Below are 12,964 nucleotides of genomic sequence, written 5' to 3'. Positions count from 1 at the left end.
CATTGCTTAGCAAATAGCCTGATGATGACTAACTCACTGACACCGAGCCTGGAATTTTAAAAAAGCTCTTAGTAACAACCTGCCACTGGCTAACACTGGGGGCTTAGGTTTCCTAATAGCAGCTATGGCTGATAATACAGAAGAGAGTGCAGCTGAGTGCTTCCTACATTGTAAAACAGGGGATAATGATGAATAACTCCTGAAGGGAAAATCACCAGGGCTTGATTTAGCCCATTTCAGTGTTTTGTTGCTGCTGCTGCCCAGGGCTGTGCCCTCAGGCCTCTTCTCTTGGGGATGCTCTTCCAGAGACTGTGCCAAAAGGGGCTGCTCAAAGGCAAGTTTTATTTCCACGAATTTCCTCGTTTGAACACCAATTTTGTCAATCATTTTTAAAGCCAGCATCTAGGGAGCTGGGCTGTGTTGTGATGTGTCATAGACCCCAGTTCAGAAAGGATGGCCTTGCAAACGTGTTTGTTCAAGTTTTGGCGACTCACTGCCTTGGCTGAGCTTTAAATTACACCACTGAGTGCATAAAGGGTGAGGATTTTGGTGAGTGCTTGGTCACTGTTTGCAACATTCCTGACTAAAGCCTGGGCACAGATGGAGATCTGCAAGTGTAGCTTCAGCCAGCAACATCCCTGACCTGAGACACAGAGATAATGCCTCTTGCATTATTCTGACCCTGGCACAAGATGGAAAACAGAGGAGGGGACTGTACTAGAGCTGTCCCAGTCTGGGATGCCATGACCAGAATGAAATGGGGGAAGGTGAGGAGGCAGCTCTAATCTATCATCCTTTTCAATATTAGCTTCTGTCAAAACCAAAATATCTGTTTTGATTGATGAAAGGTTCAAAGTTTCAAAAGGAGGTTGTGGGATAAGAGGCATCCTTTGGTCACAGAGCTCTTTCCAGGATGCAAAGGCCATCCTGGAGTGTAGAGGAACCTGATTCCTCTGACTCCCCTGTGCCTCATTAAAGGATGCTGCAGCTGTGTTTCACAGCTTTAGAAGAGTCATCTGACTTACCCTCAGAGCCCTCACGGTTGCTTTGGCTCTCTCTTTGATTCCACAGCCAATTTCTTGCTATTTAGAAGCTTTCAGCACTCGCTGCTTGCCCCTGCTGAGCCCCAGCCATTCCCAGGAGCTGGTGGACACCCTGGGCACAGTCACTGAAGCGTTTGTCATATTCTCTCTCATCTCATTTAAACCCTCATACATGGCTCTTCAATTTTATACTGCTTTGATGGTGCACTTTTTAACAGCCTGAAGTTCAGGTAGTGTCTGGTGCCATCTTGTGTCACAAAGGAGTAGATATAGAGCTGTCACTTTTTACCTTGGAATAGTGTGGTTTTAACTTAACTTTCATGTGTGTCACTGAATGCAACACCAGTATTGACAGGGGGACACCACCAGATATATTCAGAGGACGAGATTTTGCATGAAATATGTTTTAAGCAGTTGAAAAAATGAGTTAAAATATGAATTGGGGTAGTGTCACCAGCTTGAGCAAAGCTTTCTTGACTCTAAGGCACAGGCTGTGGGGGAAGCAGGAGTGATTTGTGCTGCCTAAAGGCCACTGAGCTTCAGTTAAACTTGAGAGGAGCTTTCCACTGCTTGGGTTTGTTACTTCATCATAATTTTACAAAGTTTTCCTTGTCAGGGTTGGCTCACCCCTTTCAGGTAAGTGATTTTACCTCTGTGCTGCCAGGCTGGATGGGGGTTGGAGCAACCTGATCTGCTGGAAGGTGTCCCTGCCCACAGCAGGGGGTTGGAAAGAAGTGGTCTTTAAGATCTCTCCCAACCCAGGCCATTCTATGATTCTATGATTTCCTTTATTACTGTTTATTGCACACAGTGGGAAGTTAAAGGAAATTGCTCAGATAGTTGAAGAATTGTTACTTTTAGAAACATGTGGGTCGTTGTTTTTCTCTCCTTGATGGTGACAATGAACCACTGTCAAAGGCAGAAAACTGCTGGAAACATTTTGTTGTTCAAAATTCAGCAGCTAAGTAGTTTTGTGCATCACCAATTCACAGAGGAACAACTAATAGCTCACTGCTAATTACAGATTTCCTTTATTTATGTATCAAGCTGCCACTGTGCTTTGCAGCTGTTTTGAAAAGTGAAGAGTGAGAAAAGAATATTTGCTTTTATAAAAGAAGCCAAAAAAATTACACGTCCAGCAACTAGGCATCGTGTACCAATTTCTTCATTTTAATGAGTAGATATATTATTTCTATCTCCTAGTTCCTACTCTATTTTTAACTTTTCTGAATTCTCCCACTATTTACCAAAATGGGCACATTGAATGGATTTAAAAATTAACTCATATTGCCTGAAAAAATTTGAATATTTTATGAGAAAATATTTCTTTTATGGTATTTCTGGTGAAACATACGGAAAATTTAAGTTTGACACATGTCCAGCCAGCCTGGCTCACATGGGTTTCCACTGCACAGCTCCAGTGCCTCCTTTCCCTGGTTTCTGAGTGTCCTGCTGGGTTGGACATTCTGCCACTGTCCTGTCCAAGCCACCTCATCCCTCCCAGTTCCCTCCTCTCTCCCTTGGGCTTTATTTCATAATCATAGCTATAAACTAAATAATAAAAACAAAGTGAACTTGAGAACTGAGGTGAAATTCTCCCTCTTAACCCTGCCAGGAAAGACTGGACCAGGTTTTGGACAGGAGCCTGATTTCAATAGGAATAACTGAACATAAACTGTTCATTTTTTGTATTGAAATGTATTATTTCTGCTTCCAGTTTAAGAAAAAATTTGTAGAGACATAGAACAAGCCAAATTTGGTGGAGCTGGGTACCTTGGGAAAGATTAATGGGTGAGAATACTGCAAAAATGGGCAGAATTTGTGAGAGGATTGTGTGCTGAGCATCACTAGATGTCACCCTCGACCTGAATTTAGTTTCACAGACTCACTTGCTTGTCAGAAATTTTAAATTTAAATTACTCATCTTCTGTTCACTACCCCCACCCTTTTTTTCCCCTTGCACTTAATGCACAGGGGATCTCCCAGTTCAGTGGAGCATAAACTGTTGTGCATTGATATTTTTCTTGCTTAAAACCAGAATTAAAATTAGGTGAGATAGAAATACTGGAATTTGCAGTGCTATCAATTTCTGTGCTAGATAATCCCTGAGGAAACAGCAAAACCAAAACACCCTGGCAGGGCTTCCTTCCAACATGTTTGGTTGGTTTTCCAGTTCTGTTCAGATCTGGTTGCCACAGTTACCCATCATGAGAAATGAAGAGGAGGGTGTCCATTTCAGCCCAAAAGTTCTTCTTTGTTTCAAAATACTGGACTTTTGCTTATGTTACCAAGCAGAGGTGATTTTTAGGTAATTTATCTGATTTAATTATCTTTAATAATCTTTTTTGAGTTGCCAGGGGTTTCTATTTTTTTAACTTCTTGGCTTCTGCACTGAGCCAAACTTCAGTGAATTCAAAGAACACTGCAAGGGCTCTATTCATCCTGAAAATCTAAATAATCCCTGTCATGTAGCCCCAAATATCTCTGTCTCTTTAAAAATAAAGACAATTATCATATAGAGGTGTGAGAAGGACCAGGCTCACCACTCCTCCCTCATCCCTTGTCCTATCAGTGATTCCCAGCTCTGTTTTTTGGCATCACTGACTTCAGAGGGGGCACAGAGGAGCTGAGGGTGTCTCAGCTGTGATCTGGAGCTCTCTGGCAGGGCAGCTCATGTGGTAAATGGAGGGTGTCAGGCCCCCAGGATTGCCAAACTGGTTGCTTTAAAATAGCAACTAAAATAAAATTATTGAGAGCTCCTAAACCATGAAACTTCCATGGCAGGAGGAATGAGCTCATGGGAGGAAGGAAGGATGGATGGAGTACCAGACAGACAGATGGAAGAAGGCCAGGGCTTAGCCAGCTAATAACCATAAAGATTTAATGTAAAGAGCAAACCCAACATCCTACAGGTGAGTTACCTCTCTGCTGGTCTCCTGTGCACCAGAAGTTTCTCAGCCTGATGTCTCTTGTCCCTGTGAGATCCAGGCTGAGCTGAAGAGATTGTTGCAGTTCAAGGCACAGCCTCTCATTTGGTCACTGAGCAGCACATGTAAGTCCTTTCTCACACCAACCCTTAATGTGAGGATGTTTCTTATCCAGTATCTCAGTCAGTTCCTTGATTAACCTGTTATAAGAAGTAATACAACTGCAGTGTGCTTCCTTTGGAGTGGATGCTCTACCCCTTCTGGTCCTTTCAACCTTTTCTTCCTCTTTGTTAGAAAAAAACCCTGCTTTCTGTTTATTGCTCATGTATTCTCCCCCAGTTTTTTTTTTTCCTGATTTGCCCCCAGCATGTCTCCCCTCATTCCTTTCTGCTGATCAACACCCGTGGTATTCTGGTGGTACAAAGTCAACCCCCCCCTTCATGTGATGGAGTCACGAGGAGCTCTGCCTTCCTCTGTTTTTCAGCACCATTCCACAGAAAAAAGAAAGAACCCTTTTATAAAGCAGGTTTTAGGCAGTAATTTTCAGGTGAAACAAGTTTTCAGTGAAAGGCTTTGTTTTATCAGCTCTAAAATACTTTCTGAGAGTGTTCCAGCCCTGCTGGAACATTCATGCTTGAATGAGAGGCAAAAATGTTTCTATGAAGTTAATGCTTTATTTATTTATTTAAACAATAATTTCATTCAACTCTCATTTTTTAACTTATCTCATGATGTCCTTTTCTTAGGTATGAAAATATTTAGGAAAATTCTTTTAATACATTGAAAGAGACATAAACATGTTTTTAATTTTGCCTATTAAAAGCATATTCAGGTTGATTAAAAGCATACTGGCCATAGGAAGTTTCTTTTTTTAGTTTAACTTCCACAAAAAGCACCAGACAATGAGTTTGCACAGGGTTGGCCACAATATGCTATTGGAAAACTGCTTGGGGATTTAGCATTTCAGAAAACAGGTAGGGAAGTCCCTAATTTCTGGCATGTGAAGTCACTCCCAGGGCTGAGATAAAAGGAAGCAGAAGGCTGGCACAGAGGTTCACACCTCGTGGCTGGAAGGAAGTTTGGAAAAAGGTGTTTCAGAATTTCTATTAGTAAATCTGAGACAAGTCAGTCCTTTTAGCCTGAAACCCAGGAGGCTGAGATAATAGGGGTCGTTCAGCCTGGAGAAGAGAAGCTTTGGGATGACCTAATTGTGGCTTTCCAGTGCCTGAAGGAGCTACAAGAAAGATGGAGAGAGATTATTTACAAGGGCCTGGAGAGACAAGGGGAATGGCTTCAAACTGCCAGAGAGTAGGATTAGACGGGATAGTGGGAGGAAATTGTTCCCTGTGAGGGTGGAGAGGCCCTGGCACAGGTTGCCCAGAGAAGCTGTGGTTGCCCCAGCCCTGGAAGTGTCCAAGGCCAGGTTGGACAGGGCTTGGAGCAACCTGGGCTAGTGGAAGATGTCCCTGCCCATGGCAGGTTGTTGGAATGAGATAATTGGAATGAGAGGTCCCTTCCAACCCAGATCATTCTGTGATTCCATGAAAGCAGGTCAGGAGGACCCACGTGGGAGTGGGACCAGCCTGGGGGGTCATGTCCGGTCAGTGATGGGCAGCAGCAGTTTCAGGCGGGTCGTGACAAGGCAAGAAAGAATTTCTTTCCAGAGAGGGTGGTCAGACATTGGAATGGGCTGCCCAGGGAAGTAGTGGATTCTCTGTCCTTGGAGATTTTTAAAGAGAGACTGGATGTGGCATCAGTGCCATGGTCTAGTAACCACGGCAGTAGTGGATCAAGGGTTGGACTTGATGATCTCGAAGGTCCCTTCCAACCCAGCTGATTCTATGATTCTAAGGCACGGGCAAAAGGACCTTGGCAGCAAACACACCTTGTGCAAGTACTAAAGAAGTCCTACAAAGTCATGTCTGATACCAGCTTCATTCCCTATGGTCAGAGTTCATGTTTTTCTGAAGCAAAACATGCACTGCTGGTACAACACATTTACCTCATACATTGGTCAGACAGTGCACAAAGTGCTCTTGTTCTTCCACAATTATTCCAAAACTCTTTCCCCCACAATTTGCATCTTCATGATGTGGTTTATTGAGGAGAGTATTTTACTTCAATTTATTCCAGCAGTGAATTTTCCCACGTGTTTGTTGCAGCACATGAGTCTGGCATATGTTTGGATCGATAAACTGGGAGGAAAAAAAGAAAATTACACCCGAGCCTTTATTAAAGGGAGGTGTAATTAACGACTTCAGATTAATTGAAAATGTTTTCTCTAAGAGTAGCAATTGAGCTCTATCCTGATTAACTACTTTCTCTCAGGCTTTGTAACCTTGCAGAACATGCTGTTCAGCAGGCAGTGGAGGGGAAAAGGCCATCTGATATCTCTGCAGAACCTTTATAAAAGAAACCTGTCATTTTCCCATTCTGAAATGTTCTGTGCTGCTATAATCACATTATAAAAAGGAGTTCCTTGGGATTGTTCAATTTAAAAAGAAAATCATAGTTCCTCAAGGGTTGAGGACTCTAAGGGGGAATAGGTTGGTACTAGAAATTTGATTCTGAGTGAATTAGTTGCTATTTTATTTTAACCAAATGACTTGAGATAGCTATCAAAGAAACATATTTCCCGTGATTTCTTTTTCCATCTTCTCACACTGGACATAGAACAGTCAGAATTGAGAGCATGGAAAGACAATCTTTTATTGAATATTCCTACAGAAGATCTGGGCTCAGTCAGGCCCTGTTACATTATTGGCCTGTGTTAAGTTAACATTCTTTCAAAGAATAGAACTGACTTCTAACCAGTTAAAAGGATTAAAACCTGTTTATATTAGCATATATTGACCTTCCATTTAATTTCTACTGCCTTAAGTAATCTGAGAGAGTTAATTCCTAATCCTTTCTCTCCCACTTGTTTGATACTGGGGTCTCTCTTGGATCCATTTGGTTCAGTGAGTGTGGGTTTAAAGGCTCTTGACTGTGGGGCTGCCAGAACCTGCCCTGAGGCACAGCTTTGAGGTCTGTGTCTGGGATGTTGACAACCTGCTACAAGGTGAATGTGTTGGCCAGCTCTGCACTGTGATGTTTTCCTCAGCTTGTCTCTGCCTTCCAGCCTGAATTTGCCTCTTTTGGCAGGTAAATCAGTCCAGCTCCTCAGTGGGGGTCCATAACTACATCAGCTGAAAGAGCAGGTGGGATTTATAGCTGTGGGTGTACTGGGCTGAGCCAGGGACCCCCTTCAGCCCAGAGTGGTCCATTGGCACCTCTTCTGCACTGAACTTCTCAACTTCCTGTGTTTCTATTAAAAAGCTGCCTCTAGACCAGCAGAGGAAGGAGACCCATCATCAAAACGTTTCAATTCCTGTCACTTCTTAAAAACTGTGCCTTGCAGGAGATACTTCATAGCTTTTGATCTTCCCTTTTGCCTCCATTTGGAGAAGGAATGTCAAAATATGAAGAGTCCACTTTCCAGCCATGTCTGTTAAGAACCTTTAAGCTCCAAATTGATTTCAATATGGTTTTGTAATGTAGTAGAAGCTACCTTATATCAGTGGGAAAACTGAGGTATATTTTCCCTGTAGCTGCTGAATAATTTTTGTCACAGCCAGGGTTAGATTTCAGGAATGTCCTACTGGTAATTCCCTCTTCTAATCACTAGACTCTCTCCTCCAGTACAGACAGCAAAGGCAAAGTTTGAAATGCTCTTTGTCTTTACAGGAATCTTGTACATTAAGCTGTAGGTACCTTTGTGCTTTCATCCAACATGAACATATTCATGCTGGAGTTTGAAGACATGTTAAAGATTGTTGCTGTGCATAAAAACACTGCTGGGAAAACTGAGCACTGTATTTGCAGTTCCTCAGGCAAACTTCATTATATTTAGCACAAAATTTGTTTGGGCAATTAACATGTTGGGTGTTCCGATAGATTGAATGTACAGTAATAAATCAAATTTTCAATATTCATGGCTTGGTGATTTCAGGAAGTCTCTAGAACACAAATATCAGTTCAGGAAAAGCAAACAAACAACTTCTACATTTTTTTTGTCTTTTCACAGAGTTGCCATAAGGAAGCAAAGCATCATTATTGTTTCTTTCAGTTCTCAGCATAAAAGGAAGTAACACTTAATAAAAGCCATTGGCTGCAAGATTTCATAAGAGAGGGAAGCAGAGAGAGAGAACGAGCAGCGTGGTGTGGAAAAGCAGGTGTGATTCATGAATAAACTGTACTTTGCAACCCTGTAAGATACTGATGAAACAAATAGAATTTTCACAGACATGGATAATACAAGAACACAAGACACTTTTTCACAGGTAAAGGTAGAAATTGTTATGGCTTGTGTGAAAGTGCTATTTGTTGTGTGTAACTGGAGAAGGCATTTCAGAACCTGAAAATGACTTTGTACTTTACTGGCAAGGAATTTGCAGTAGATTGTTTGATGTAATTGATTATTATGTGATGTGAGCTCAGACTGGTGGAATATTTCAGGAAGTGTTTGCAGAAGATGTGTATGAGACAATATTTTTCTGTGCTTTATTCTTAAGAAAGTTGAAACTTGTGAGGTTTTCCTGATACAAGAAGAGGGACAAAGAGATAAAATCAGTCTTTCTATTGCCATGCTAGAGAGGATTTATTAATATTATGTATTATCTGTGCTAAAAATTTCCATAAAGTAATTGGAGGGGAGAAAAAAGTGGTTTATATTATAGGCAAAAGCAGTCTTTTGATAATCACAGTGGAATCTGAAGTGATTGATATGCCAGAATTGAATATACATCAGCTTGCAGCACTATTGGATTTGTCTGAGTGCCTGCCAGATACAGTCTTGTAGCATTCTACCTGTTTCAATACTTGGGTGTTTGGAAGTCTGTTATCTGGAGAATTGAGCAGTGGAAAACTCCTCTCTAAGTCTGACTAGGACAGCTGATGGGATGTATTGGCAGAGGCTCCCTGGTGTGTGTCCTGGAGCAAAGAGCAGTTAGGAAAAAGGATGATTGTGATGCACAGGGGCTGAGAAGGTGATGGAAGGGTCTGAGTTATCCTGGGCAGCCATCAAGGGGGACTGGGGAGGATCCAGCCCTGTTTGCATGATTCCTCTTCTTCCCTGAGTATGGGATGTCCATTGAACAGATTTTCTAGGCAAGACTTTGGACAAACCCAAAGAAGTTGAAGGGAGAAAATAAGTTTCTCCTGTTTATTGCTCTTTGGTTTGTCAAGGAGGAGGAAGGGGCAGGTGTCTGCCTTTGGTTACCTCCACACATCAACCTCCTTGGCCTTGGAAGGTTTGTGCAGGGCAGTGTAACAGGTGATCCAAACACTGAGTCCTTGAGCCTGACAGAAGTGAATTGCTGCACCTCAAGTAACAATACCTGAAGTGTTATAAAATTGCAGGTCCCACCTGGCTCTGTTCAGTGTCCTGAGGTGCTGGCATCTATTTGGAGAAACTGTTGATGACAGTGGGGTTGGAAAGGCACAAATCCAGCCTGGGAGTGTTTTCCCTTTCTTTGTTATCTGAAACCTGTGTGTTCATTGCTTGGCACCAACACACAGGCACGAGTGGCAGTGATGAATCATTGCTCTTATTTCTTACCTCAGGTACTGCAGGGGAGGTTGGGGACAGCACAGATGTGGAAATAACCAAATGTTTGCTACCAGAAAGGGCTTTACATGAATGAGAATCTGAAAACAGGAAACCACAACCAGATGGTGCCACTTCTCACTCTCTTTCACTCCCCAAAGCCTGCAATAAAGCACATGTACAAAGCTCAGGTTGTACAATCACTAAAACATTTGCAAAACTAAACCATGTCTGAGAAAAATGTGTGTTTTAAACTTTTTGTAGACTCCTTTCAGAACCTGACTGTATATCTTCCTGACGTTTTTCATGTAAGTCTTCTGAGAGCTGGGAAGATCAAGGTGCAAGGCGGAGTGGCTGTCAGATCTTTTGCTTTCCACCTTGCCTTACTTTAATCAGCTACTTTAAAGTACTTTATCCCCATGGCTTTCCCCTACAATTTTCGTTAGACTTTTTGTTAAAGGTCACCTCTCTTCAGTGATTGATTTTTTTTTTTTGTCTCCCCAATTTTTATTTCCCTGAGCTCTTCCAAGGTACCTTAAAGCAGATTTTCACTGTATCCTTACCAAGGGATCAATTCCATTTAAATAAGGCCAAATGATCCCATATCTTCAGGTATATATATTCATGAACATGTGCCCAACCTTGGGAGCAGCTTTTGCAGCCTTTGAGATGGGCTATTTTTGAAGGACTCCAAACCAGAAATGTGATGTTTTGCTGATCTCTTGGGGCTTCTGATGTTTTGACCGTCCAGAATCTGCTCCTTGCAGTTAATGTCAAATGTAAACCAGTGTCTAGGACTTGAGACAGTTCAGCTCCCTTGGTCCTCCTGGCTGTCTGTGGGTTCTGCAGTGAGAAAAGGATGAGAAATGCTCTGTCAGTGTATGTCCCTTTGAGGCTGCACCTGTCCTTAAAGCCAGGATCACTTGGAGTCAGGCTAAAACATCAGTATGAGCATTCTGGGGGGGAATCAGAGCTCACCTTTGCTTGATCCATCCAAAAACACCTCAAAACTTGGGAATGTGTTTCTTTTACATTGCCAGACCCAGGAAGGCTGCTCTGAATTTTCATGTTTGCCGCTTAGCAAGAAGTAGCCCAGTAAACAAAGAGGGTAAGAAATGCCTGTGGGACAGGGATAAAGCACATCCTGAGGCATGTCCTCCTCAGGCAAAGGTGAAGCCCCTCAGTTAAATTTCCTGCCACTGAGCCATTTGGAGCTCCATCTGTCCTGTTTCATCCTCAGCATTGTCCAAGTTCCTGAAACTGGGAGCACAATGGATATTGCCAACTTTTATTTTTTTAATAGAAATTATTCCCTGAGTTTAAGAAAGGACTTTAAAACTCATCTTAAATAGATGTCCAGAGAACTGTTCCTGAGGAATCTGACCCTATTTGGAAAATGTAGTGTCCTTTTGTAGGCAAGTATTCAGAACATAACATTTATACAGACAAGGATCATACTCTGCTTAATCTGCTGGAGATTGAGAAAGAGAAATAGCCCATTTTTACATAAATATTTTACTTGGATGATTTATTAACAAATCAGAATCCTGGGAAAAGACAAAGCTGGGTCAGAAATTATACACGAGCAGGTGGATGCTCGTTGGGGATTTTCCATGAGCTCTCAGACTGTGTTTTGATCAGAGCATAATGAAAGGTTTGTTCATCAAATGTTCCACCTCATTAATGTAAAATTCATGGAGACCCTGGATCCTCAGTTAAACGTGCATGAAATCACTGTTACATTCTCTGTGTTGCACTTGATACTCTTTGCTTAGCAGGTGTTAACTAAAATGATCTAATAAACCTCGAGTATAATGAAATGAGTCTTGTTCAGCATTTAATAATTTTAGCAATCCTGTTCTTACTTGATATGAATCTTTCTTTTACGAGACATTAGGGCACAAGATGAGTCTGTAAACCCGTGAGCAGAAAGATGCATGTTTTCCTCCAAAATGATTAGATGTTGCTGTTAAATAGTCCAAGATTAATTTGACTACCATGCTAATAAGCAAATATGATAATCCTCAATAGTTCTTATCACTGTGGATTATTTTAATTACTGTAGCTAAAGGCATAGAACATTATTATTTTAGTAACTAATTGAAATATTTCTATGTGAGCCACCTTCTTTATCCTATTTCAGTGTATTTTGTATTACAGCATTTAAATTATACCTCAATACACCGAGAAATTGCTAGGTAAGTTCACACTTAAGTATTGTTTTGAAATTAAGTATAATTTAAAATATTCAGGACATACTGTGTGTTTCTATGGGGGAAGGATACTGAAATCAATGGGAGTTTTACTCTTGCACTGAATGTACTCAGTGTAAAACTGTCCCTGAAGGCTTTTGAAAATCTTTCTTTAAAATTGTACGTGCCTAACATGAAGGAGGGTTTTCCAGGGACCATCTTTGCATTGGAAATAAACATTCATAGCCTGGGTGAAGTTTTCTAAAAGCTTTTAAATCTCTGACTGCCACTTTCCCCTAAAAGGGACACTGAAAAGGAGTGAAACCACCTGTTCTTCTCACTCAGGCTTGGACTGAATAAGGTGCAAAACAACTGTGGAAACGGTGGTTCAAAGGAGGAGGAGGTTGGGTTTGGCACAAAGCTGGTAAGGCATCTATCAAAGCACCATCCAAGGCTTTTGCACCCCACAGTGTCCATAAATCTTTTTGTTTATTTCTTCTTAAAAATGCTTAGCAGTGGGAGATTGCACAGTTTTCCCTGGACAACTCAGTGTTATCCTTACAGTTTTCCAAACCTTTTTTGCTGTAATTTAAATCGTATTTCCTCTCATCCCACCACGCAGGGAGCAACCTGCTCCTTTCCTTTTTGCAGCAGCTGTTTGTGTAGCTGCAGGCTGTGCCTGCCCCAGACTTCTCTAGGCTCTGAAATCCAATCCTTCCTCTTTTCAGTTGCAAATCACGTTTTTCCATTATTCTCATTGATTATTCTCATTGTCCCGAGCTGGACTCCTCCAACTCTTTTCTGGGGGCATGGAAGACTTCACACCCCATTCCAGCAGAACCCTTTCTCAGTGCTGAGTGCTGCAGGATGACTGGTGTTTTGGCTGTGCCACTGCCTGGAACCTCGCTGAGGAATATTCCCTTTTATTCCAACAGCAGGACGTTTGTAACTCTGGTTGGTGTCACTCTGCAAGATGTTCTAACTTCTGGGTCTTTTTCTGCAGCAAACATGTGCTTCAGCCAGGGCTTGTGAAGCTGGTAATTCCTGCTGAACATCAGGATTTTTTTCCCCCTGCTTGCTGAATTATACATTATTGCTTCTCTCATTTGTCAAGGCTGTTTTGGATTTGAATCCCCCTCTCAACCCGTCTGCAGTTCTTTTCCACCTTCGTGTCAAAGCCTGCAAATTTAACAACCAAAATCTCTAGCCAACCAC

General features: G+C 41.9%; 1 protein-coding gene across 1 annotated transcript in view; it reads left to right on the top strand.

Annotated features, from left to right (window-relative positions):
* The first annotated feature begins 8,168 nt into the window (after positions 1-8,168).
* LOC116795514 (delphilin-like) overlaps positions 8,169-12,964 on the top strand; it is a 33,447-nt gene continuing 28,651 nt past the window's right edge. The window contains exon 1 of the mRNA XM_032705277.1: positions 8,169-8,292. Within this exon, the coding sequence (XP_032561168.1) occupies positions 8,257-8,292 (36 nt within the window). The 5' untranslated portion in view covers positions 8,169-8,256. The remainder of the gene's footprint in view (positions 8,293-12,964) is intronic.

Source organism: Chiroxiphia lanceolata, chromosome 17 (genome assembly GCF_009829145.1).
Source record: "Chiroxiphia lanceolata isolate bChiLan1 chromosome 17, bChiLan1.pri, whole genome shotgun sequence".
Lineage (NCBI taxonomy): Eukaryota > Metazoa > Chordata > Aves > Passeriformes > Pipridae > Chiroxiphia > Chiroxiphia lanceolata.
This window is presented reverse-complemented; position numbering and strand designations above follow the sequence as displayed.